This window comes from Vitis vinifera, chromosome 6 (assembly GCF_030704535.1).
Source record: "Vitis vinifera cultivar Pinot Noir 40024 chromosome 6, ASM3070453v1".
In the NCBI taxonomy this organism is placed as follows: domain Eukaryota; kingdom Viridiplantae; phylum Streptophyta; class Magnoliopsida; order Vitales; family Vitaceae; genus Vitis; species Vitis vinifera.
In genome coordinates, this window is record NC_081810.1 from 20,396,976 (window position 1) to 20,422,410 (window position 25,435).

A 25,435-nucleotide genomic window follows, 5' to 3' on the forward strand; every position below is an offset into this window, starting at 1 on the left:
GTTTATGCATATAACACCATAAACAAGGAAATGAGCCATCAACTAGCTTACTTCTTTAACCCAAAGAGTCAATCATCAATCCTCACTGGAAAAGAAAATGAAAACAGAGAAGAATGACAACAAAAAAATCAACTAAGAAGAAAATTGTTCCTGTTTACAACATTGTAATAGTCCAAAGTTCCACTGTACATGAGCTAGGAAATTACACCACTCACAGATGTTTCAAACACCCAGATAGTTACCCAACCCAAATTCAATTCAAATGAGAGTTCTCTTGATTTTCTAAAAATTGAAAAGCAAACAAAAATACAATCAACCACCAAGCAGTTGGGAGGTGTGGATCTTGGTGGGCTGTTGGGGGTAAAATTACAGATTTACAAATCTCAACGTTAAACAAAAATCGGATATCTAATATCTATATCTATCATTATAATTTTTTTATGAAATGAATAGAAAAGAAAAGAAAAACCCTAATCCAACCATAATGGAAATGGATGATGAACTTGAGTAATCATGCTGGAATACAGAAAGAAGAGCTGAAAACAGGAGGCAAAACACAGACCAGGTGGGGGCCAACAGGGTTACAACTTATATTTGCCTCATCAACGTTTGGAAGCCCAAGCTTTGGGGGATGTACGTATCCGGCCATCAGTGGCATGCACAAAATAGAAATAACTATCCTCGAACCTGTAACAGTAAAAGAGATATTTAACATGTCATAAAAAATGCTAAGTACAAATAAGATCCTATGATGATTTCCTTTAACAAAAACCCACAAATCAATAAAAAGTAATTCAATAACCTTGCTTTGTTGAGAGTGATACATGGCCTCTCTTTCTCTCGACAATCATCCAATTCTCAGAATTTGCATTGACTTCGTATAATACCTCATCCTGTTGCACAAGGAAAGGTTTATGTCATCCGTTCGAAAAATGTGCACAACAGTTCCTCTTAAAGTCACATATCCCTTACAGTAAGTAATAGGATAATACCCAAACACAGTTTTAGATTTTAACAGCAAACACAAAATACCCCAACTTGAGTTACTATCTAATTTTTCTTAACATTGAACCTAGGTAAAAGAACTTCGGATATTGTGATCGGAGCATTATGACTTTCATAGATCAAGTGCTGGAGCTAGTGTTACCCTGGGAAAAGAATTTCATATTGTGAATAGAGCATTAAGACTTTCATGGATCGAGTGCTGGAGCTAGTGTTAACCAATTGAAAAATAGTGCTAGAGCTAGTTTTTAACTAAAAATATAATTATCTTGATGAAAAAAATTAAATTAGGATGCCACAGACAACTTAGTTTACTTTAGCAAAGTCGGAAAAAATGTGAAACATCAGTGTATTTAAGGATACTTCACTTGAAAATAGAATAGGAGGAGATTAATAGATAAGCCGTTTTTTTCACAAATGAAATGACTAAGGCGATGATTTACCACAGCATGGCACAGACTTAGCTTGAGAGTGATCATGCTCTCAAAGTTAAACCCTAAGTACCAAAGGAACACCTGGTGTCCTAAATTAATCAATCATTTTGAGCAGTAATCTAGAATGAAAAGTTTTCTCACTTACATTGTTTTGAGAAACTGCATTCTCATCAAAATCCTTCAACCTTTCAACTCTCCATTTCATGGTTACTAGCTACCCAACTCTAAGGCCTCCTGAAGAAAGAGGAAGAAAACCAACTGCAAGGCACGGATCCATCACATGTCTCTGTAAAACAAGAGCACTCCTGAAGATTAAATCCTGTGTAGAACCCTCAGATCCAGCAGGTTCCATAGTGACAGGCGTATGAGCTCCGATTGTTCTATTACCAGCAATTCCATATCTGATGTTCAACACACTCTCTGGTTGTGGTGCCTTGGCTTCATCCTGTGTAGAACCCAAATCCGGTGGTGATCGTCGACACCAATGGATTGACAGAGATGAAAAACTCCACCGTTTACACCTAAAATCAGATGCCCAGGAAACTCCAGATGAAGATAGGATTAGGGCATTCTTTGGGCGGAAACGAGGGAACACTCAAGAATGTGAAAACGCCTCTCAATTTTGGGGAAAACGAAATGGAAATCCAACGTTGATTTTGTTTTTAATCGGATGGTCGGCAAACTCCAGATGAAGAGAAGATTAGGGCATTCTTTGGGCGGAAACGAGGGAAACACTCAGGAATGTGAAAACGCCTCTCAATTTTGGGGAAAACAAATTACAAATCCAACATGGATTTTGTTTTTTTTTTAACATTAGCCAACAAAGGGCATTTTCGGCATATTATAAATTGTATAGCCTTCTTATCAATTTTGAGACTTTGTCTGGGTGTTGGGCTTAATTCTGTAACATATATGGACCATTTGTTAATTTTTGGGCCCAGCTGGGCCCAAAACACAATTCTCCCTTTTTCTTCTGTGTCCTCCTTTTCTAGCGGGACATGAAAATCAGGTAGATGTCTCACAGCAGCCCTATATCTATAGGACATCATGCGTGAAACTAGACATAAATTATTTACTTCCTGAAGAGAAAATCTTTAAAATTTTACTTTCTTTTCCAAGATTTGTCTCCTCCCAAATGCACATTCTCTCTAATTAATAAAACAAATACATTTTAAGCCTCCGCTTCATATATAACCATTGGAATTAACATAACAATCCTTCTCCAAAATATCTTTATTCTAATCTATTTATTAGCTAATCTTTCCAATTCTTTAAAAAATCACTAAAATATTCCTTGGAAGTATAATAAAATTTGAATTTGCGCAAGCTGGCGGTATCACCTAAGGTGATAAATTAAAATACAACATAAATTAAAGAAGAGTCCATAAGTTCCGAAAGTGAGGATGATGAGAAAATATCGGAGGGTGCGCTTACTAAATTTGCTAAAAAATTCAAGAAGTACAAGAAATTCAGAAAAGCCAAGAAAGAATCAAATGATGGTAAAAAATGGAGGAACTCCATTGGAAAAGAGAAAAAGATGGAGAAAGGTGTGAAAAAGGAGTTGAAAATTGAGTGCTTTAAATGTGGGGGAAATGGTCACTATGCATTTGAATGTCCCTCAAAGAAAAAATATAAGAAGGCCATGCAAGCTACTTGGAGTGACTCTGAGTCTAATCAATCAAGTGAAAAAGAATCCAATGGAAGTGAGGAATGCACTAACTTAATTCATAGCCTTTGCTGCAAGTGTCAATGAGGAACCTCTTTTAAAAGAAGCTTCAAGTGAGTTAAGTGAGTCAAGTAACTCCAATGATGATGACATGAGTTTTGACACAACATATGAGACTTTGTATAAGGAGTGTTTGAGCCTTAAACAAGAACAAGTTAAGTGGAAGGCTTCTAAGAAGATTTTAACCAATGAGGTTGATGTTTTAAAGGGAGAAAAGAAAGTCTTGCTTGATAAATTGAATTTCTTGAAAATGAACATTTGGAAGTGAAGGAAAAATGTGATGTGTTGAAAAGTGAAAATCAAATGTTCAATGATGAGTTAAGTCTTAGGAAGGAAGAGTTACATCCTAGCTCTAAAAGACTTAATGAGTTGATTAATTTAGGGCGTAAATCTTTTGCTAAAGAGGCTTAGGATTTCTTGGTGGAAATGCTACTCCAAGTAGTAGTAAAACAATTTTTGTTAAGCCTTGTGAAAAAGAATTTCCTAAGAAAACTCAATCTCAAATCAAGTTTCATTGCAATCATTGTAGAAAAATGGGACACACTTTTGATAGATGTTATGCAAGATTGTTTGATAATTTTCAAAGGAAGTTGACCAACCTAATGAATGAATGTCATGCTTTGAAGAATAGGTTGTTGAATGAGAATAAGAGAGTGTCTAAGAAGAGCTCAAAGATCTCTCATAATGATGAGTTGAAAGGAAGCACTTTGAATGGAAAGACAAAAGTCTCAAATGTTAAACAAATCTGGGTGAAAAAGAATGAGTTGAAGTGTACACATCATATGTGCCATTAGGCACAACATGTTTTATTGCTCATACCGCACTTAGAGCTAGTGACTCACACTCATGGTATCTTGATAGTGGATGTTCACATCATATGACAAGAAATAAATCTTTGTTCACTTCATTCACTGAATTTGATGGAGGAAATGTGACATTTGGAGATGGTAATGTGGCTAAAGTGAAAGGCAAAGGTACCATTTGTGCCCCCAACATTCCCAATCTTGAAGAGGTATTATATGTTGAAGGTTTAAAGGCTAACTTAATTAGCATAAGCCAAATGTGTGAGAATGAGTTCAATGTCCAATTTTCACAAAATCTTTGCAAGGTGTTTGACTCGAATGATGCATGTGTGATGATTGGCTTGAGAACTTGTGATAATTGTTATGTTGTTAGTCAAAAATCTCCTTCATTATCTTCTCTTATGTGTGGAAGTTCTAAAATTGCATGTGTTAATCACTTATTGCAACATAGATTGTTGCAAAATGAAAAATAACATCCCATTGTAAAAGTTAGGATTGATAGGAGGAGAAAATTTGATGATGCCAATGTTGTTGATAGGTTAAAGAACCATGTTCTTCATTCTAGGTCAAAACATGTGGACATTAAGCATCACTTCATTCAAGATTTGGTAGAAAACAAGGTTGTTTCACTAGAGTTTTTCCCTATAGAGGGTCAAAATGCTAACAATGTTACTAAACCTTTGGATGTTTCTAGGTTTGAATCACTTAGGAGCCCCATAGGTTTATATACTCTATATTAACTACCTCTAGAACTTGTCTAGGACTTTCTTCTTGCATATCTTTGAGTCCTAGGTGTCTTCTCAAGTTCCAAAGTGTCCTTATGGTAGTGTTTTTTTTGTTTTTGTTCAATATTTTCTTCATTTTTTTTATAAATTTTCAACATTTGTTGAGTTCATGAGAGTGACATGCTTACACTTTTGTTTAAAAGTTAAATTGACTCATAATGATCTTAAAAGCCGATTGGAGCCAAAATATGTGCTCTAATGACACATATTTGATATGATTTGTGCACCAAAGGACATTCAAATCACCCACCCAACTTGACCTAAATCAATGTTAAGGCCCTAGCCATGAGTTTAATTTGTATTTTGGAGATTTATCTCAGATTCAAGGGAAGAAAATGTTGCAAGTTGAATCACTTTAGATTTTGAAAGATCAAAAAAGGGCTAAATGAGGAAATAAGTGAGTCAAGACTCATGGACAGTAAGGAAAGGCAAGACGAGGAAATCATGAGTTTAGAAGATGATAAATGTCCATTATGGAGTAAGAAAGAAGGCAATAAAACATGGGAAATGAGGCATGGAGCAAGACTCAGCTGCATGGACATTTAGAACTCAAAAATCTGATGACATTATATACTTTGACTTTGAGGATAAATTTAGAGCACTTCCTAGAGTCCATTGTATACATACTATATATTGTCTTGAATCTTGGGAAGTCAGGAGTCCAACGCTCCAAACCGTGTGCAAATCAGAGTTGAAATGAAGAAGTTATGGTCATTTGAAGACATGTGCACCAAGTTGGAGGGTCATTTCGAAATGATTTCGAAATTCAACTTATGAATTCGAAATCCATTTCGAAATGACACCAATTTCGAATTCACCCACTGCCACTTTGATGTTTCACCTCCTTTACCTCAGGAATTGCATCTAGGGCATTCCATCCGCCCTAAGTGGACCCCACACGACTAGAAATCACCATTTTATTTTTTAATCATTTTTAGGAAATTATTTTGTAATTAATGGCCAATGAGAGTATGTCACATGGTAGGTAATTGATGGTATTATATAAACTCTCTCAATTCTAGGTTTTAAGGATCTTGGATTTTTTTTTCCAGAGAGTTTGACATTGAAGGTGGAAAAAGATGAGAACTTTGGTTTGTTTTCTTTTTCTTCTTTATTAAATATATTGTTTTTAGTTTCTTTTGATTCAAATTATGGATTTTTACCCTATTATGGATTGTGAATGTAACATCACCCCCATGAGAGGCTAAGAGTCAACTTGGGGCTTGAAGCATGAAAACCTAAGGGTTAGGAAACCTACGAGGATAATGGGTAAATGATTATAACAATGAGATTAATTATTGGTTGGGTTACAATTTATCAATTTTTTTTATTCTATCCTTGTGAGTTAGTTTGGGGAATGATACGGTAGGTTATTACCTGATACTAGTGATTCTTGGTAATTCTTGATCATTGGTTATCCCCGTCTTCCCTATCGTTATTTGTCCCAAAACAAAGTTATAAGGAGTAGGAAGAGTTAAAAAGTCAAATCTTAAACTAGTAATCAATCTCATTCATCTGATGGTTTTAGGAATCTGTTTTAAAAAGGAAAAATTAGGTTTCAGATGCAATTTTGAGTTATAGAACTCAACTTGATCGCAAACAACCAAGGATCCCAAAACCCTAAGATCATATTACTTAAAAGACCCTTGTTTTCTCTAATTTTTATACCCTAGGTTGGATTGTGGAAAACCCCAAACTTGAATCAATCGAATTTAAAATCAATATTCATTTTTTTATTAATTTAATTTCTTTTACTTAGTTTCACATTATTCACATATTGTTTTCCATTTTAGGATTTAAACAAAAGCAATTCATTTATTCTAGTATTGACAATTTTCATAAGTCAGTCCTTGAGGAAGATACCCGGAATACTACAAAATTGGTAGTAACTCTTTCCCTAGTTTTTCTTGACCAGAGTTGCTACGTAAAAAGGCTAAGTATTTTGGTACAACAGAGAAGTTCGGTCAAAAGCTTCAAGATGTTTTTATTACCATAGCTTGATTGATAAACATGATATTGAATCCTTGCTATTTTGATTTGATTAGATAAACCATAAAAGGTTAGCTTCATTTCTTTTAAGTGAGTTACAACTCATGGTTGAACCTTGTGATTACATAAATGATCAGTAATGCTTTTTATAGTCTAAATGCAAACTTATGTTTATCTAATGAACATTAAAAGTGAGCAAAGTCACCTGGAATATCCTTGAGTGTTTAAGATTATTCTTCCTTGATTGTTTTCCCTTTCTTTGAAATTTAAAAAAAAAAAATGAAAAAGGAAAAAGAAAAGAAAAATAAAAAAAATTAGGTTTCCTGGAATAGTTATGGCTCATTGGCAATGTTTCAAGAGTTAAAAAGCCTCCATTGCAAAATTGGGACATCCCTTTTGTTATGTTGTTGGTAAGGCCACCTTAGTGATCCTCAAGTAAAAAATTGATCCTAAGGGTGAAGCTCATGTTTGTGTATTCATTTCAATGCTCAATGTGAAAAACAAATGATGAATGAATATTTTTTGGGATGTGAATAGGTCGTGTTAAACAGAAATCCGGCCAAGAGAGGTGCAAATTGACTTCTTGGAACATTATCTTGAATTTCTCTAGGAAGAAAGTGTGTCTTGAATTTTTTTTTTCTTTTTTTGCTTTATACCCGGATATAGGTTTATTCATGGAAAGAAATTAACATTCTCACTATTGTATGGTGTCATGAGTAAGTCTTCTTTGAGCTTAAGCTTCCTTGTTAGAGTGTTGATAATAATTTGTTTTTTACCTATTCATTTGATAAATTTGGAAGGTTCTTCAATCTTTATGTTTATTAATTTTGTCTAAAGTTAAGCTCTTGGTAGCATTCTTGTTCAATAAGAATCAATTTTAACTCCTTGATTGAAAGATAAGTATGTCATCCTATTGAATCTTAGCTTTGGTGAATCAAATTTTCAACTTTTGGAAAGCTTGTTGGTGTGTTTATTGCGTTTTATCGTCAGTTTTTGCCTAAGTCATTTTTCAATAAGGTGTCAATCGATTTGTTGAATTCATTGAGTGCACAATCTTGTGACCGTGCTTAGTTGACTTGAGTTAGATAAAACCTTGTATTTAGTTTTTATTCTTCATAGTGGAGTTTTTCAATCGAGGGTAGACCCGTGGTTTTTGATCTCTTTGGAGGTTTTCCTAGGTAAAATTCAGTGTTAATTATCTTTTTCTCTCACTCTACACTTCGATTTAATTTCTATTTTTGATATCATTGATTACTTGGGCAAACATTTTGAATGGAAGAAATATGAGGTGATATAAGTGTGATGATCCATGGAATATCCTTAATAATTTTTCTACTCATTTTGATTAATGATATAATGAAGTAAATTGATATGAGTTACGTTGAGGGGATACTTGTTCTTTTGATTTATTTTTTAGGATTGTTCAAGCATTTGCATGTATATTGCATTTATGAATTGTTAGGAGAGTGTTGGTGCATACATTCTTACTTGTGGATGTTATGCTTTGTTGAATAGTTGTTAGAAGAGAAGTTTCGTGACATTGAGAAAGTCTAAGGTTAGGTAATTTCCAACACCCATTCACCCCCTCCCCCTTAGGTGTAGTCCATTATTGAGATTCACCTTTTCAAGTCCATCGGGCCCCACACAAACAGCTACCATAGCTAAGTTCAATAGAAAATTTTCAGGTCTTGATTTTACATTAATAGTCCTCCAAGGACTAAACTATGGATGCCAAACTTGGAAGATTGAGTCCTAATTGTCCTGCAACGAATCCACTCGACTCACTCATGATTATCTATTGACCAATTTGTTATCCTAATTTGTTTTACATCAATTTTATTTTGGTGCATATCTTGATGTTTGATAGACTTTATTATGTATAGTACTCCATTTTTGGGAGAATGTATGGAGTCTTTTTCCTGAAGTTTTTAGGCATGCAGCCTGCCATGGCCACCCAATTTTATAAATGGAGTGATGACTGGGCAATGAAACAGTTCAACTCTGTGAGAACTTGGAGACCTCTATATAGAGCTACAAGAAGAGGGTGGATCAAAAAGCTTTGTGCTATATTTTTTCCTTTACCCTTCTCCATTATGTCATTTCCATTATATGATAAAAGCAATAAGCTTCTTGCTGCTGTTGTGCTGCTTCTTCTTGGGTCGATATGCCATGTCCACCCTAGGCATGATAGGTTTCCCCTTCTCCCTCTTCTTCCTCGATCCATTCATGGCTATCATTTTTTTTTGACAGTCTTTTGTTGCGTTCCATCATATGAGTTTACTTTTTGTAGTTGATCATTTTCTTAATGGGTTGGAATGAAGTTGAGTTGAGTATGTCTTCATGTATATTAACCTCTAAACAGTTTTAACAAAACAGACCATTAGAACCAAAACAAATCTATCCTTCCATTCCATGTTTCTAGGTTGTTAGTATTTGTTTTCCTCTATATTAATTCTTCCTTGAGCTTATGGTGTTCTGGATGAATCTAATGCAGGTGCGCAATCCATAGGTGTATGCTATGGAAGGAGTGGTGTGACAACTTGCCTAGTCCGTCAGAAGTTGTAGACCTGTACAAAGCCACTGGCATTGAAAGAATGAGAATTTATGATCCAAATCCACAAACCCTCCAATCCCTTAGTGGATTCGGCATACAACTCATTCTAGACGTCCCTAATCCTGACCTTCAAGCCGTTGCGTTCGATGCCTCGGCTGCAGCTAATTGGGTGCAAATGTTAGAATTTATTTATTTATTTTTAACGTGGCTCACGTGACTTATTATTAATTAAAAGATAATTATGGTTGTCTAATTAATTATTTTTTATTTAATTTAAAAGATAATTATAGTTAATAATATTAAGCACTAAAATCCTATTGGTTACTTGAGATGTTTTCTAAATAACCATTCACGATGGAACGTGAGAAAATAGGATACCCCTTTTATAAGCTCTAAGCACCATTTGCAATTCTCAATAGATTCCTCACTCTTAGATAACCCTTTAAGTGATATCTTATATTTCAATTTTTCTTCTTAAATATTTACAAATGAAGATAGAAAATAATCTCACTAAACTTTATGCTCAAATGATACAAGATAATTATATAAGTAAAGAATGTAATGTATGCAAAATCTAGTACATCAATAACCTTATAAAGAAATCCTATGAAGTTTAAGTCTTGAAAAACACTTTTTTTTAAGGTGTTCTACTTCTTATTTATTTCCCTTTAGTTTGATTTACACTTTAGGAAGAAAGTTTTATCTTATATATAAAAATTATAAATTGAAGTGTTTAATTCATTATAGCCAAGGTAGGTGGGCGAGGTTTGGTTTCATCGATATAGCTAAAGAGGTCATAGCTAATGAACAAGGTTTAATTTAGAATTGAAGCCTCCATGATACGTATTTGGTAATGGTTAGTTTAACTGGGACTTTAGTAAAAACATTTATTGAGATGAGTGTTTGGTGCAAGCAATCACAGGTGTTATGAATATTGAGAGTAGAAGTTGTAGAAGTGATAGCGTCTTGGGTGGCTATGAGGCTACGAGGGCGAGGAAGCACTAGATGACTTTGGCAAAGAGAAAAGAGCAGGAAGAAAGAACTAGCGGTGGCTAGGGTTTTCAAGCCAAGGAGTTTCAATGCCTTGATATCATATTGAAGATGAATGAGATTGGCAAATTATTGCATGTACAAAGAATATCAATATGAAAAGTTTTCTAATTACTTAAAATTATAACTAGAATACAACTAATTTACAGCCAAATAAGTTATTTATAAAAGGAGATAAATTATTTACGAAAGGAAACAAACTAGTGATAATTAAAAGAAAATATGTTAACTTCCTTTATTATACATATCTAACACTAGCTCTCATGCATATATACATATGCATATCATATGAACAATTATTTCAATAAAAAGAAGTTAATATTAACATCGATGTGAGTTTTTATTAGTAAGTATTTTTTACTTTGATTAATTTGCTACGAATATAATGCAGGCACACAATCCATAGGGGTCTGTTATGGAACGCTGGGTGACAATCTACCAAGTGCCCCTGAAGTTGTCCAACTGTACCAAAGGCCTGGCATAGAGAAACTGCGAATTTTTTATCCAAATCCTGCAACCTCGAAGCCCTAAGAGGATCTAGTATACGACTCATCCTCGGTGTCCCTAATGAAGACCTGCAGGGCCTCGCGTCCATTCCTAAAGCTGCAATTGATTGGATACAATCCAACGAGCTGACCTATGCATCGACTGTTATGTCCAAAAACCTCGGTATCATTGTTGGGAAGGACATGTAAAAGAAGGTACTGAGCAGCCTTGAAGACAGTGGAAATTCCTCTCTATGACTTCTGGAGGAGTTTTGGAAACATGTAGCAGAAACACAAGGCAATAATGGATAGTGATCATTGCGCATATTGTTTGATCACTGAATCAAAGCACTAGAATCCAAGTAATAATTTTAACAAGAGGAGAATTTTTTCTTTCTTTCTTTTCTTCTTGTTGTTAATGGTCTGTTCTTCTGAAAAATGGTATCTAGTAATCTCACATTCCTAATCCACAAAAGTGCAACAGGGAAGCAAAATTATGATTTGCAAACAGCCAAATTGCACTAACTATATGTTTTGAAAGCCTAATCGGATGAGATTCACTAGTAGCCAAAATTAAACCTTCCAAAATTCTAATTAAATGCAACTAATAACGCATACATGCATATGCAAAACCATTGGAATTAAAGTAACAATCTTTCTCCAAAATACTCTTTATTCTAATTTATTTATCTAGCTGATCTTTCCAATTCTAAAAAAATAAAAATAAATAAATAAAATCACTAAAATATTCCTTAGAATAATAATAAATTTATTTTGAATTTGTGCACTATCACCTAAGTTGATAAATTAAAATACAACATAAATTAGCTAATTAAAACATGTGATCATCTTTCTCCTAATTCATTGCACCATTATTCTCTCCCTTAATTGGTGGGAAATGAGCTTTCGTCAAAGTCCATACGTGGAAAAATCTAAGCCCCAAGGCTTACAAGTCTTCTCTTATTTTTCTTAACATTACCAAATTTTTGGGGACTTGTAGAGTATACGTATAAGAATTTTTCTTTTATCACTGTAATTTGATAGAATATATAGCATGTGAAAGCTCTAAATCTTGTCTTATAAACGTTAATAATGTCTCTCTCATTCTGGTAATTATCTTGATGACTTTTCCGGGAGTGTTCAATCCGTTGAGTATTGACTAGGGGCAGCATTTAGGCAGCCTACCATGATCATCCAATTGCTATGGAGTATTGACCGGGGCAATGGAACTGAGAACTCGTCCCTCTATATAAAGCTACAAGAAGAGGGTGGTGGACATCACAGAATTTTGAGAGCTTGGCCAGCCCTCCATAGATTCATCAAAATTGTTGTGCTTTTGTCTTCCTTTGAATATTCTCCAATATGGCATTAACAAGGAACAGGCCCTTTGTTGTGGTGCTGCTTCTTGGGTTTGTCATCATGTCCACCATCACAATAGGTCTCTTTTTCCCTCACTCCGCCTGTAGTTATATACGTGTATGTATATATATATATATTCTTTTTATATTGTTATTAGCAGTAAGTCATTATAATAACAGATCTTGAAATGTGATATCCCACTATTGGATAAGAAAAAAGTTTCTAATATTGTATGTATAAACTCTTTTCAAGTGATTTGTTGATCTGTTTTAAAATTATGAGAGCGTCTTAGACTTAGAGTTGATAATGTCTACATGATTAGAAATAAATTATTATAAATAATATAAGAATTAATTAATCCTTAATTTTGATGGGAGAGTTTATTTAATTTGTCCCCACAAGGGTATCTATCTGGTTAACTTCATAATATTGTGAAACACAACAAATACATTATATCTATATAAGATTAATTGTGATATCTTATGTGAAATTTCTTGGTGTTAGGTATGAATTAATTTCTCTTACTCTTATAAATGTGTTTTAAGGTTATTAGGGCTACACAATTGGAAACACATCGATACATGAAAATTGATCACCCTGGAAGGCCGTTCATTCACCAAGTAGTTAGCTAGGCCGTGAGCATGAATCTGTATATGTTATATTTATTTTCTTCCCTGAGCTAATCGTATTTTGGGTGAATCTAATGCAGGAGCACAATCCATTGGAGTTTGTTATGGAAGGAATGGCAACAACTTGCCTAGCGCATCACAAGTTATAAATCTCTACAAAAGCAATGGCATTGGAAGCATGCGAATCTATGATCCAAATTCAGATACTCTCCAAGCGCTTAGAGGATCGGACATAGAACTTATCCTCGACGTCCCCAACACCGACCTTCAATCCCTTGCCTCCGATGCTTCAGCTGCAGCTACCTGGGTGCAAAACAACGTAGTAAACTACGCATCAGAAGTGAAGTTCCGCTACATCGCTGTTGGGAATGAAGTTTTACCCACCGGCTCAAATGCTCAGTACGCCCAATACGTCCTTCCTGCCATGAAAAACGTTCAGAGTGCAATAACATCCGCAGGCCTGCAAGACCAAATCAAGGTCTCTACCGCAACATTTTCAGCCGTCCTCGGCAAATCATACCCTCCATCTGAAGGATCCTTCAGTGATGATGTCTCTTCATTCATAAACCCAATCATAAGCTTCCTCGCTGAGAATGGCTCCCCACTCCTGGCCAATATATATCCCTACTTCAGTTACACTGGCGACACACAAAACATTCGGCTTGATTACGCCTTATTCACTGCATCAGGGGTTGTGGTACAAGACGGGAGCTACCAGTATCAGAACCTTTTCGATGCCTTGTTGGATGCCCTCTATGCTGCTCTTGAAAAGGCGGGCGGGTCTAACTTGAAGATCGTTGTATCCGAGAGTGGCTGGCCATCCGAGGGAGGTACTGCAGCGACAGTGGACAATGCCAGAACTTACTACAAGAATTTGATTAATCATGTGAAGGGAGGGACTCCAAGGAAGTCTGGAGCCATAGAGACCTACTTGTTTGCTATGTTTGATGAAAACCAGAAGACTGGACTTGAGACTGAGAAACATTTCGGCCTCTTCACCCCTGGTCAAGAGTCCAAATACCAAATCAGTTTCAGTTGAAGTGATGCAGGATTGGAACATAATCCTATATCCATACTTAATTTTGAGTAATTGTCATGGAAATAAGAGTGCATGCCCATGCACGTATGCTTCTTTTTCTTTACAATGATATTGTAAGCTTATTGATCTTCTAATAAATAAAGCAAATTTTCTTCTATGTAATGTAAAATAAATTGTTAATAGTACTTGGGAAAATGGAAGAACTATACGTCACTTTGTGTCAAGGACAACATTTGTCCATCAACATACAATAGAAGTGCAATATTATGCATATATAGACTAATGAATTAAAGTAAATAGATAAAAACTATCACAGGAGATTGTCTTAAGATGGATTTTACAAGCTAAAAGATGTCATATATAATCGATATATAGGGATTACCAGGGTACTAACAAGTAACTTAACCAAGTTGACCTTTGGTTGAGCTGAGTTAAGGCTAATAGAAACCAATTTAATATTTTTGTAATATTGAGAATGTGATTAAAAATCTATGATAGAGTGTGACCATAACTATTAAATTGATTATCTTCATGTATAAAAATAGTAGATTACCTAAGAGAAAAGATTTTGAAGTTGTAAACCTTCCTTTTTATTGGAACTCTTCATATCCGGTTCATCCTTTGGAACCATATCATGCATATATATATCCCGAATTTTATACAATAAGATAAATTGAGATGGCGTTTAATATTAGAATATAAATAGTACATTTATTCTAGGTAAGTATGATAGACCAAAGGGGAATTTTAGGAAAAAAGATCTTTTAGTTTTCGATCCCTTTCCATGCATAGAGTCAATAAGGATTGAGAAGATTTACTCAAGATCAAGAGCTCCATTGTATAATTTAGACCAAACCATTAATTGAGAACTAGTTAATAATATCGATTTTATTCATGTTTTAAATATTTTGCTCAAAAAAATGTCAAATAACAATTAAATTATATAGTATTTTATTTGTTAGATGGATAGATAAATATATATTTTTAATTATTAAGACCCAAGTTTAGAAAGAGCTTATAAAAATAAAGTTAAATTGAATACCTTAACTTGCAAGTCAATTCGAATCTCTTACTTTGAAATTTGATTTAAGTTCTTCATCAACCCAATTAAATTTTCCCAAGTTAAAACCCTAGTATAAACACATCAAACAATATATTTATCACAAAAAATTATGTTTAATTACCCCACATAATCAATTAATCTTATTTTTTTGCTTACAAGTTCAAATTTTCTTGCTGAGGGCTTTGTCTTTAGAATGAGTCTACCCCCACACAAACGGCAAAGATAACCAAGGTCGTACTAGAAAATTTCCAGGTCTTAGGTTTGCACTGTTACCATGCATTAATAGTCCTCCAAGGACTAGACTATGAACACTGTACTTGGAAGAAGAACGATTCCTAAGTGTCCCACAATAAATGCACTGGGGTCATTCGTGATTAACTATTGACCAATTTCTTTTTCCTTTTGCCCCTTCGAACTTGCTATGTTTCTTCTAACCAAACTTATTAATTAATTGCATATACCTTCACATTTCAAACCTTTGCATTAATCCATTTACACAAGTTCTTACCTTCTCGCTACGTTTCCTTTGTCAATGTGCCACATTTCATACATGAATGATACGTCCACTTGCATAGCGAGCTTGCTTTGTCGATTTGCACAATTTCTGGTATTCTCACCTAAGTTTTTCTTTGTCCATGCCCTACAACCCATAAATTAATGACGCGTCCGCAGCCCCATGTGGACGGCAAACAAGAGTCAGGGTCACAGATTCAAAACCACCCATTTGATCATAACACATTTTCCAGCCCTTGAATGATATTTCTTGGTTATGGAATTAATTATTGTCCATCCAAGGACCATGTCATGGACACAACTTGTAAGATCGTCTGTTCTAGTGGTCCCAAAATGACATTATTATGTTTCTTGCCTTGGCCAGATAGGGAGATGGTCCAATACACTAAGAAACCGGGTCAGCCTTGTTTTTGAGTTTGAAAGTTAGGACCCATGAATTGATTTCCATTGAGACTTGCAATAATGTCTTCTCCAACAAACTTTGTCTAAGTAAACGGTAAACATTCCTATAATAATACGTGTCTAGATGGTTTTTTTCCAATACGTCTCTTCGAAGTTTAAATTAGTTTTTGAAAGAAACAAACTATGGCTTTTTAGAGAATTCTTATATACCTGAATTTCGATGTCGGATCACTTTTTATTCGAGTTGTAACATTTCATGTGCGTCTTTATTACTTTAGATGCTAATAATTAACCTTGCAAATAACAGTTTCTAAGCTTAAAGTCAGATGTTTATACTTATGATTGTTCTTACGTAATAAATATGAATGATGTTTGGATAACACTTTACTGTCTAAGACCTAAGTAGGAGAGAAGCTTATGTCTAGATGGACATGGGGACCCACAACCCCAACAAATTTTTGTTAACACTGGACCATGGATTAAAATTTTTAACCCATTGCTATTCGCAATATCATTTTTACTAATACAGTATTTTACATTCCTAAACTATCCTCCCTTATTCTTTCCCCCTCTATTTCCTCTCTTCTCCCCAACCTCACGTCCTAATTGTACCGCCTTTTTTTTTTCAACCCCACCCCACATTTTAACATTCTTTTTCTTTTATTTTTATCTCTACCCACCCAACCCCCCACCCCACGTAAACTTTGTTTTTTTTTCTTTTCATTTCTTTTATTTTTTCACACTCAATTGTTTTTCATATTTTTCTTATATTTTAAAACAAAATAATTTCTTTAAATAATAAATTATAAAATGATTTTTTCACCAAAAGTATATTATGTAAAATGATTTTATTATATTCAATGTTTTAATGTGAAATTCATAACTCAATTTTTTAAAATAAAAATTATTATTAAAATTTTAAAATAAACAATATTTAATTGGAATGGTTTTTAAAAAAAATATATTTTTAATTGTGTTCAATATGATTTTTTTTTTTTTTTTTGTAACCCAAACAAAAATATTGCATATAATTAGAGATTGATTAAAAATATGAGCAATGTAATAATTATTTGTGTATGCGAACTTGCGAAGTAAAGACTTATAAATCTTACTTGAAAATTGTTATTGGATGATTGAATTTTGTCATTCATTGTATTTCGTATGTGATTCGCAGTATTAATCAACTAGAATTTAGGTTTAATATGTTGAGAGAAGGTTAGAAAGAGTTTTTTTTTTTTTAATTAAAAAGGGTATATATGAAGAAAAAAAAATGACAAAAAAGTGTTATGTTTAACAAAAAGGGTATTGCGAATAGCAACCCTTTTTTTTAATTAGCTCTTTTTACTATGATTTTAATAAAAAAATGTTTGTATATAATTGAGATATGGTTTTAATGGAGCCTAGCGACAAGTTGGACACAATCTCGGAGCAAATTTTGGGAATCGGAATAGATCAGGAAATTAAAACTTCCTTTAGTAACTTGATGCATGAAATTCAAAAGGGAAAAAATATTTGTAATAATTCCAAAACCACCAACTTTCCAAACTTATTTAGACTCAAAAAGCATTAATCAATCTGAAAAAATGAAAAAACACGTAGGATTGTGAAAAAAATATTAACCTTCTAAACTAATATATTATTTGATAAAATTAAAGAAATATATATGTTATTATACCAAAATTAACGAAATCTCTTATTTGATCTGTACATTTCCAGCTGCCATGGATTCATCAATTCCTTTTCTGCATTACTCCAACTTGGATATAAATGCATGGGATCAACAAGTCCATAAATTAAATTTTTGCTTCATTTACTGTCTTCCCATTGGTTTTGTCCTATTGTAAAAGCAGCATGCCTCTTATGGCTGCCATCTTCCTATTTCTTGGGTTGTTGATGCCCACCATTACAGGTCTCTCTGTGGCTCTCATGCATAAATATATATCATATGAATGATTATTTCGATGAAAAGAAGTTAATATTACCATTGATGTGAGTAGTTTTTACTAGTGGGTTTTTTGACTTTTGATTAATTTGCTATGAATATAATGCAGGCGCACAGTCCACAGGGGTTTGTTATGGAACACTGGCTGACAATTTACCAAGTGCACCTGAAGTTGTGCAACTGTGCCAAAGACGTGGCATCGACAAAATGCGAATTTTTGATCCAAAACCAGAAACCCTCGAAGCCCTGAGAGGATCTGGTATTCGACTCATCCTCGGTGTCCCTAATGTAAACCTGCAGGCCCTCGCGTCCACCCCTAATGCTGCAACTGATTGGGTAAAATCCAACGTGGTGACTTATGCATCAGACGTCGATATCTGGTGTATTGCTGTTGGAAATGAAGTTAGCCCCATCAATGGTGCCACTTCTCAGTTTGCTCAGTATGTACTCCCTGCCATGCAAAATATTCAAAGTGCATTGGTAGCTGCAGGCCTAGGGCAAATCAAAGTGTCCACTGCATCTTCTGCTGAATTACTTGGTAGTTCTTACCCTCCATCACAAGGAGCTTTCAGTGATGGCGCGAGCTCATTCATTGATCCGATCATCGGCTTCCTTGTTAACAACAACTCTACATTCCTAGCCAATGTGTATCCCTACTTTGCTCACATTGGTGACCCAGTGAACGTCCAACTTTCTTATGCATTATTCACTTCACCTGGGGTGGTTGTACACGATGGCCAATATGGATATCAGAACCTTTTTGATGCCATGGTTGATGCCTTCTATGCTGCCCTTGAGAAGGCAGGTGGGACGGCTTTAGACATAGTTATATCAGAGTCTGGTTGGCCATCAGATGGAGGGGTTGCAGCAACAATGGAGAATGCTAAAACTTACTATACCAATTTGGTTTATCATGTCATGCGTGGAACTCCAAAGAGGCCAGAAAAAGCTTTAGATACCTATTTGTTTGCACTGTTTGATGAGAACCAAAAGCCTGGTCCTGAATCAGAGCGCCATTTTGGCCTCTTTTTCCCTAATGAGGTTCCCAAGTACTGAATGAGTTTCAGTGGAAAGACTAATGTGTGATTCAGAATTTCAATCCTTTTGTTTATCAGCAGTTTGAACAAATACTAATTTTATTGTTCATATCTTCTGCGTTATCTGGCAATGAAATGTTGATATTAAAAGAAATTGAAATGAAACAAGAGGCATAAATTCTTCTAGGGAATACCTAATCTTGAACAAATGTCAAAAAACCTTGGAAAGGACATGTAAACGAAGTACTGAGCAGCCTTGAAGACAGTGGCAATTCCTCTCTATGACTTCTGGGGGAGTTTTAGAAACATGTAGCCCAAACACAAGGCAATAATGAATAGTGATCATTGCCCATATTGTTTGATCACTGAATTAAAGCACTAGAATCCAAGTAATAATTTTAACAAGAGGAGAAATTTTTTTTTTTTTTTCTTTCTTTTCTTCTTGTTGTTCATTGTCTGTTCTTCTGAAAAATGGTATCTAGTCATCTGCAAACAGCCAAATTGCACCGACTATATGTTTCGAAAGCCTAATCGGATGCGATTCACTAGTAGCCAAACCCGAATAAGTATCAGTCTGAAATAAGTTAAAATTATTGAGGTTTCTTGAACTTTCATGGAACCCCACATCTGCTGAAATCAAATGAGCTAGGGTAGTAGTACTTCTTAGCTCTGTTTTGGAAGCATTTTACTCAGTTTTCTTCTGTGCCCTTTTCTAGTTGGACATGAAAATCAGGTAGATGTCTCACAGCAGCCCTAATTTTTCCAAGTGTCATATGCAGAAGTCATCATAGATTACAAGCATTTTTACACTAATTGAATTCGGATCATAATTTTGAACTAGCACAATGGCTTCCATGAATACACATTCCAATTGTTTTCTTCAAAATTCATTGAAAATAATTTGAGTTAGCATTTGTTTTATTATAGATTTCACCACACTAAACATCTTCATTGTATTCCTTTTTCTTTTCTCTTCTAATGCACTGTTTGGCTTCCAGGAAAGAGAATTTGGCATCTTACACCTACCATTCCATTTCCATATACTAGTGAGATTCCAAAATTCTCTTCTTCCTCTCAGACGTCCTTTCTGCAACCAAACAGAGCATAAAAGGAAAATGGCAGGGTCCTTTACTTTCCCGAGAAAAAACAAGAAGCCTTTTCTCTGCTACACTCAGGACCGCAGAAAATTTACCAACTTCCTTCACTGATTGTTCTTGTCCTTTTATTAGTACATTTTGTCTAATTTATTATCTTCTGCTTACCTGGGAATCTGTTAATTGCACAATATGTTTTTTCCCTTGCTATATGAACAAGCATGATCATCCTCTGGTTCAATTGCTTGGACTCTATTCCAAGCACCAGGTCTCCAACAACATTTCTTGATTTTAGCTTTCCTCTTCCTGCACTTTGGCTATCCAATTATCGAATCAAAATGATTTTCCGAATTATAAGATGAGAGAAACCGGAATTAACTACATATCAGTCTAGCCCAAGATGAATGGTAACATTGTAGCATTGAAAAGAAATGCATTCAAGTTAGACATTTTTTTTCAAAGATGTAAAACTAGTACTGGAGTAGTAGCGATGTCGGTTTACTCATTTTCCCCCAACTTCTCGGCCAGCAGTGCATTGTATTCATCTCTCAGGCTGTTATATTTCTCACTCAAGACCTTGAACGCTTCCATTTTCTCCTCGGGTATTTCCTTCTTTCTCTTCTCCAAACGGAGCTTCACTGATTCAATTTGTCTCTTCAGCTCTTGAATCTTCATCGTCTTCTCCTCATGCTGTTTCTGCAGCATTTCCAACTCCGATGCCTTACTGTTTGCTGCATTACCAGAGAGTTATATGCCTTTGGGATCATCAAATATCAAACAGTATAAACAGTAAGTCATTGTACTGTACAACCATTACTTTTCTAGGTATAAACAAGGGATGGGAAACATAGAATTCTAGGGTTATATATACCTTGAGGAATGAGTGAGCTGCCACCCTCCATGACTTCGGATTCCTGGAAGAAAAAAATCGTCTCAAATTAGCGGTTTCGTAATAGTAGAGAAGATAAACCATTAAGCATATATCCATGCATTCAACCTTCTAATCTTAATTTCCCTTAAATTTTTTTGACTGCCAAACATCTCTCATACAATGCTAGCTGCTTATACATCGCTACATTACACCAAGTTTCCCTCACTTACTTTCTATTTTCCTTCTTTTTCACAGAAATCCCTTGTAGAAAATAACTGCACACCTACGAAAGATCTGCAGTAGTAGTTCCAAAAGTGCCAAGAACCTGATCCAGGACCTGTTTACAGGTCAACAGAATAGGTTGATTTGGAATGCTTAAACTATTCCCATGGACATAACCAGATGCAGTACTACAGTGTGGACTATGGCTGTGTGAGCATGAGTCATGGAAGTTTATATAACCTAGTGGCACAGTCTGGCATGTGAACCCATCACAGAACCAAAGCAAAAGCTTGATGATGAGAGCATCTCCCTTGGAAGGAAACCGAATCATGAGAGCAGATTTGAGGACAGATATGCTGGGCCATTGACAAGAAAGTTTCATTTTCCTCGCGTACTGGTAGTACAAGAATGGCTGGGGAATCACAATAATGCAATTCTGCAAAAGACAGAGGGCGTCTCAAAGAAGATGAGACCATGGGGCACATGAATTTTGTAAAGGGTCTACAGAATTAACAACTTGCTTTGTATTTTTATGCATACAATGAACAATCATAGAACCACCACGTACATTTGTGAAAACATGGGCAGGGTTTGGAATGTTTTAGGGTCCACTGAGAATTATCAGAGAACCATGGAAGCTAGGGTTGAACCCCTCTTGCTACAGTGGGTCCATCACCCATGTGTGGCTTAGGGTTGCACCCTTTTATTTAAAAGTGTGTTAGATAGTAATTCTCGAAAATGTTCCTAATATTTATAACACTTAAAATTTTTATCTTTCAAATATTAAAAATGGTGAAAACACTTTCTAAAATCACTGCCAAAAGGACTTTTAGGAGTGATTCTAATTAAAACATTTTTATCGTAACATTTTTATTACCGATACTTCTATTATAAATGCATTTAAAGATAATCGCTTAGTGCATGTTTGGACATATTTTCTATTTTTGTTTTTAAAGATAATCATTTTTTAAATTAGTTCAACAAGTCTCTAGATTTTTAAAAGTAATTTAAAAAAAAATAATTGTCAAACACCTAATTTTTACCAAACAAATAAAATTTCTTCAAAAATCACTTCCAAACTGTCTCTTAGTAATGGGTTGCTTCAAGTTGGGCCCAACTTATTGGGGCCAAAATTACCCAAATGGGGCTTGGTCCACTGCTTCGTTTCCCCATCTATTTCCACTTTTACTTTCTTTGGCATGAGAGAAACTTTCAGTAAAGCCAGACTGTGTGAGAACCAACCCAGTGTTTTCTACCAAAAAAAAATTCCAGAATTTTGGTTGGATATTTGGAAGATGAGGAAAAGGGAAAAATGCCAAACATCACTACTAGAATTGATTCTTTTTTTAAGCTATTTTTAATACTTTCCTTTTCTTTCTACTAAATTTTCCATGATTCAAGTAAAATCTCAATAGGGTATGTTAACATGAGGCTGCTTTCAAATTCTCCTGCCTTTTTTGTGGGTATTCATTGACTGCAGATCACTCTAATTCAAGCATAAACAGTACTTACCAACAAATTTCTTGAAGATCTCTAGTGACCCTGTTGATCAAGGAAATTCTTCAACTGATTTCTTGAGTTTCCTTGTATAGAAAATGGAAATGGTGGTAGCAATTAGGAGGATTGAAGATGTTGTATAGAGATTCAGCAGCCCCCTTCACTAAATGCCTAGATCATGAATGAGTTATTTGATACCCTAACCATGAAAAAGTATGGAGACTTATACTGAAAAGCATCTTCTTATGTGAAGGCCTGAGAGGAGACAACCATTTTGGTATTGTTGTCAGTTTTGTTTTCTACTTCATTTTTTTCTACTTTCTCATTCATTTTGAGATAGGATTCCTTATCTTCCATTTTGTTCTCTTATAAATTTCAATGCTTCACTTATTATGAATTCTCAAGGTGGTCGTACAATTGAAAGACACTAGCTTTTATGAATTCAATAATTTTTTTAAATAACTTTTATTCGTAATATATTATTTTTAATTATTTTTTTAGAGAAAAAAAAGGACTAAAATCAATCCATATATTCATGATATGTCAAGGAGGAGGGTAGAACCTAAGTCTTCGAACAATTAAATATTAATAATATTTTATTTCTTTAATTTTAGGAAATAATATATATTTTTTTAATATTAGATATTTAATTAAGGCGCATTTAAATATTATTTCTATTTTTAAAAATAAAAAATAATAATAATTTCTATATAAAATGTAAGAACTTTTTTAGAACAAATGAGTACCAAGTGAATGAAAAGAGATGTATTAAAAAGATACTAAAAAGAATTTTATCTATGCACATGAGACAATTATGCATAGATCATGCCATCAAGCAAATGCATTCGATGAGTTTTTTAGATTCTCAAGCCCTATTTGGTAATTATATTTTAAAATGTTTTTTTATTTTTCAAAATAAAAAAAATATGAAAATATGTTTGGCAATTAAAAAAAACGGTAAAAACATAAAATGTGATGCTTTTAAATAATATTTTTTAGTTGTTTTAAATTTTTTTCACTTAGTTTCTAATTGCTATTTTAAAAAATAATTATATAAATATAAAAAATAATTAAAAATAAATCACTACATATAAAAGTCATTTTTAAAATATATTTAAAAATGTAGAAAATAAATTTAAACTATTTCAAATTTTTAAATAAACTTTTATTCTATAAAAAAAATAGTTTTAAAAAACTATTCTTAAAAATTATTTTTTAAAACACTTTTTAAAAACACTTATCAAGTAAAGTCTTATTATTTCACTTTTCAGCCTTTCAACATCAAATTGAAATTTTTGGCTCTTATTATAAACTTCTGTAAGAGCTCGTTTGAGGGTGATTTTAAGAAAATTAGAATATGTTACCTACTCCTTAAAAGGATTTTGTTATAAAAATTAAGGTCATATTTGGTGACCATTTCAAAAATAGTTTTCTATTCTCCAAAACAAATAAAAAATAAAAAAAAGACATTTGACAATAAAAAATAATAAAGTAGTTTTTTTGTTCTTAAAAACAAAAAAAAAATATTTTTTGAGAAAAATTTTAAATTGTTTTTACTTGTTTTATGATGACTATTTTAAAAAATAAGCACGTAAATATAGAAAATCTTTAGAAATAAAGTGACACGTATAAAAGTTATTTTTATAATATAAAAAATATGTTTAAAATATCTCATGTTTCAAATAGAATTTTGTTGTCCAAAACATTATAACACAGTTTTCAAAAACTGTTTTTAAAAAAATTATTTTTTAGTATCGTTTTTAAAAAACACTTATCAAACAAAGCCTAAATGTTTGGCAAACCATTAAAAATTATTATTACAAATCCAAATACTTAAAATTTCTTAATAAGCACTTAATAGATTGATAAAACATGTTTTCTATGTATATCTAAATATGATTCTTTTAAAAGCATTTCTCATAATAACATTATAAACTATAATCAAATCGACTAAAATCGCTTTCAAATGAGTTCCATCCATAGTAGACTTTCCAAGTTCTAATTCCAATCAATCTTCATACAAACTCCATAAGAAGTGGAGTGGGAAAATGACTTCCCATGAAAATGACTTCCTATGTTACTAGTGGAGTGTGACCTCACATGCTACTAATTGTAATCTCTTCTTGGTTTGCCTTACAAAACAAGTATTTTAGCATATGAATTTATAGCACTTTTTCACCATGCCCTAATTTGAGAACACAAATTATGGAAAAGCAAATTCTTAATCACATCCAATCAAACATCCCTTTTAGTGTAAGTGTGAGGTAAATCCTCCATTGAGCTTAACAAAAGTGCTCTCCCATCATCACAAGGTATAGTTCCTTTCTTAATAATTAAATTTTTAATCCTTTCCTTAATGACTACGCTCCAAATACATCGATTTCATCAAAATAATTAAAAGGGCCCTCTTGGAAATAAAGAAAATCATTACTTAATTAAAAATCTTAATCATTATTGACTTCGATGATGACATTTATATTTTTGTACACTACTTTATATTTTTAGTACACTTCTTTTATGTTGTTATAATGTCTTTTTGGGGGTTGTTAACCATCATCATCATCATGGCCAAACAATGTCTTCTTAATAATCATCTTGTGCCCCCACCCTAAAGGCTTAAAGGAGGATGATAACCTTGATTGTAGGATATGAAAAATATGAGAAAATCATTTGAGCTTCTCAATAATTTAATATATAAAAAATTACATTACATATCATTGTCCGTGTTTCAGAGATTTTACCCTTCTATCTCATAAATGAAAACAAGTCTTAATTGAACTTTCAAACTTAAGCATGCACATTGATCGCATTAACTAAAGATAAGACCAACACAATCTAAATCGAACAAACAAATGATTGATATATATTAAATCAAGAGACAATGGAATCTACTTTACTTTATGTTGAAGTTATGTTTGGGTGTCCAAGTGGATTGATCT

The 25,435-nt window shown here is 33.7% G+C and overlaps 4 protein-coding genes across 5 annotated transcripts; 2 read left to right on the forward strand and 2 right to left on the reverse strand.

Annotated features, from left to right (window-relative positions):
- Positions 1-263: 263 nt before the first annotated feature.
- Positions 264-1,876, reverse strand: LOC132253904 (trafficking protein particle complex II-specific subunit 130 homolog). The gene is made up of 3 exons (XM_059737261.1): positions 1,582-1,876; positions 803-893; positions 264-687 (listed from the first exon to the last, which is right to left on the reverse strand). The coding sequence occupies exons 1-3, from the start codon at positions 1,639-1,641 to the stop codon at positions 512-514; spliced, it is 327 nt and encodes a 108-aa protein (XP_059593244.1). The 5' UTR covers positions 1,642-1,876; the 3' UTR covers positions 264-511.
- Positions 1,877-12,103: 10,227 nt separating this feature from the next.
- On the forward strand, positions 12,104-14,012 carry LOC100265368 (glucan endo-1,3-beta-glucosidase-like). The gene is made up of 2 exons (NM_001397830.1): positions 12,104-12,266; positions 12,897-14,012. Exons 1-2 carry the CDS (start codon positions 12,191-12,193, stop codon positions 13,853-13,855), a joined length of 1,035 nt encoding a protein of 344 aa, NP_001384759.1. The 5' UTR covers positions 12,104-12,190; the 3' UTR covers positions 13,856-14,012.
- A 3,595-nt stretch (positions 14,013-17,607) lies between these two features.
- Positions 17,608-18,864, forward strand: LOC100249993 (glucan endo-1,3-beta-glucosidase-like). Its single transcript, XM_059737262.1, has one exon. The coding sequence runs from the start codon at positions 17,983-17,985 to the stop codon at positions 18,829-18,831; it is 849 nt and encodes a 282-aa protein (XP_059593245.1). The 5' UTR covers positions 17,608-17,982; the 3' UTR covers positions 18,832-18,864.
- A 1,401-nt stretch (positions 18,865-20,265) lies between these two features.
- On the reverse strand, positions 20,266-22,738 carry LOC100243073 (uncharacterized). 2 transcript variants are annotated; one of them, XM_010653515.3, is made up of 3 exons: positions 22,512-22,738; positions 20,778-20,820; positions 20,266-20,637 (listed from the first exon to the last, which is right to left on the reverse strand). In XM_010653515.3, exons 2-3 carry the CDS (start codon positions 20,806-20,808, stop codon positions 20,405-20,407), a joined length of 264 nt encoding a protein of 87 aa, XP_010651817.1. In that variant the 5' UTR covers positions 20,809-20,820; positions 22,512-22,738; the 3' UTR covers positions 20,266-20,404. The 2 variants fall into 2 exon arrangements, with proteins under 2 accessions (XP_010651817.1, XP_002278089.1); XM_002278053.4 differs by lacking the exon at positions 22,512-22,738 and adding an exon at positions 21,008-21,455.
- Between the last annotated feature and the right edge of the window lie 2,697 nt (positions 22,739-25,435).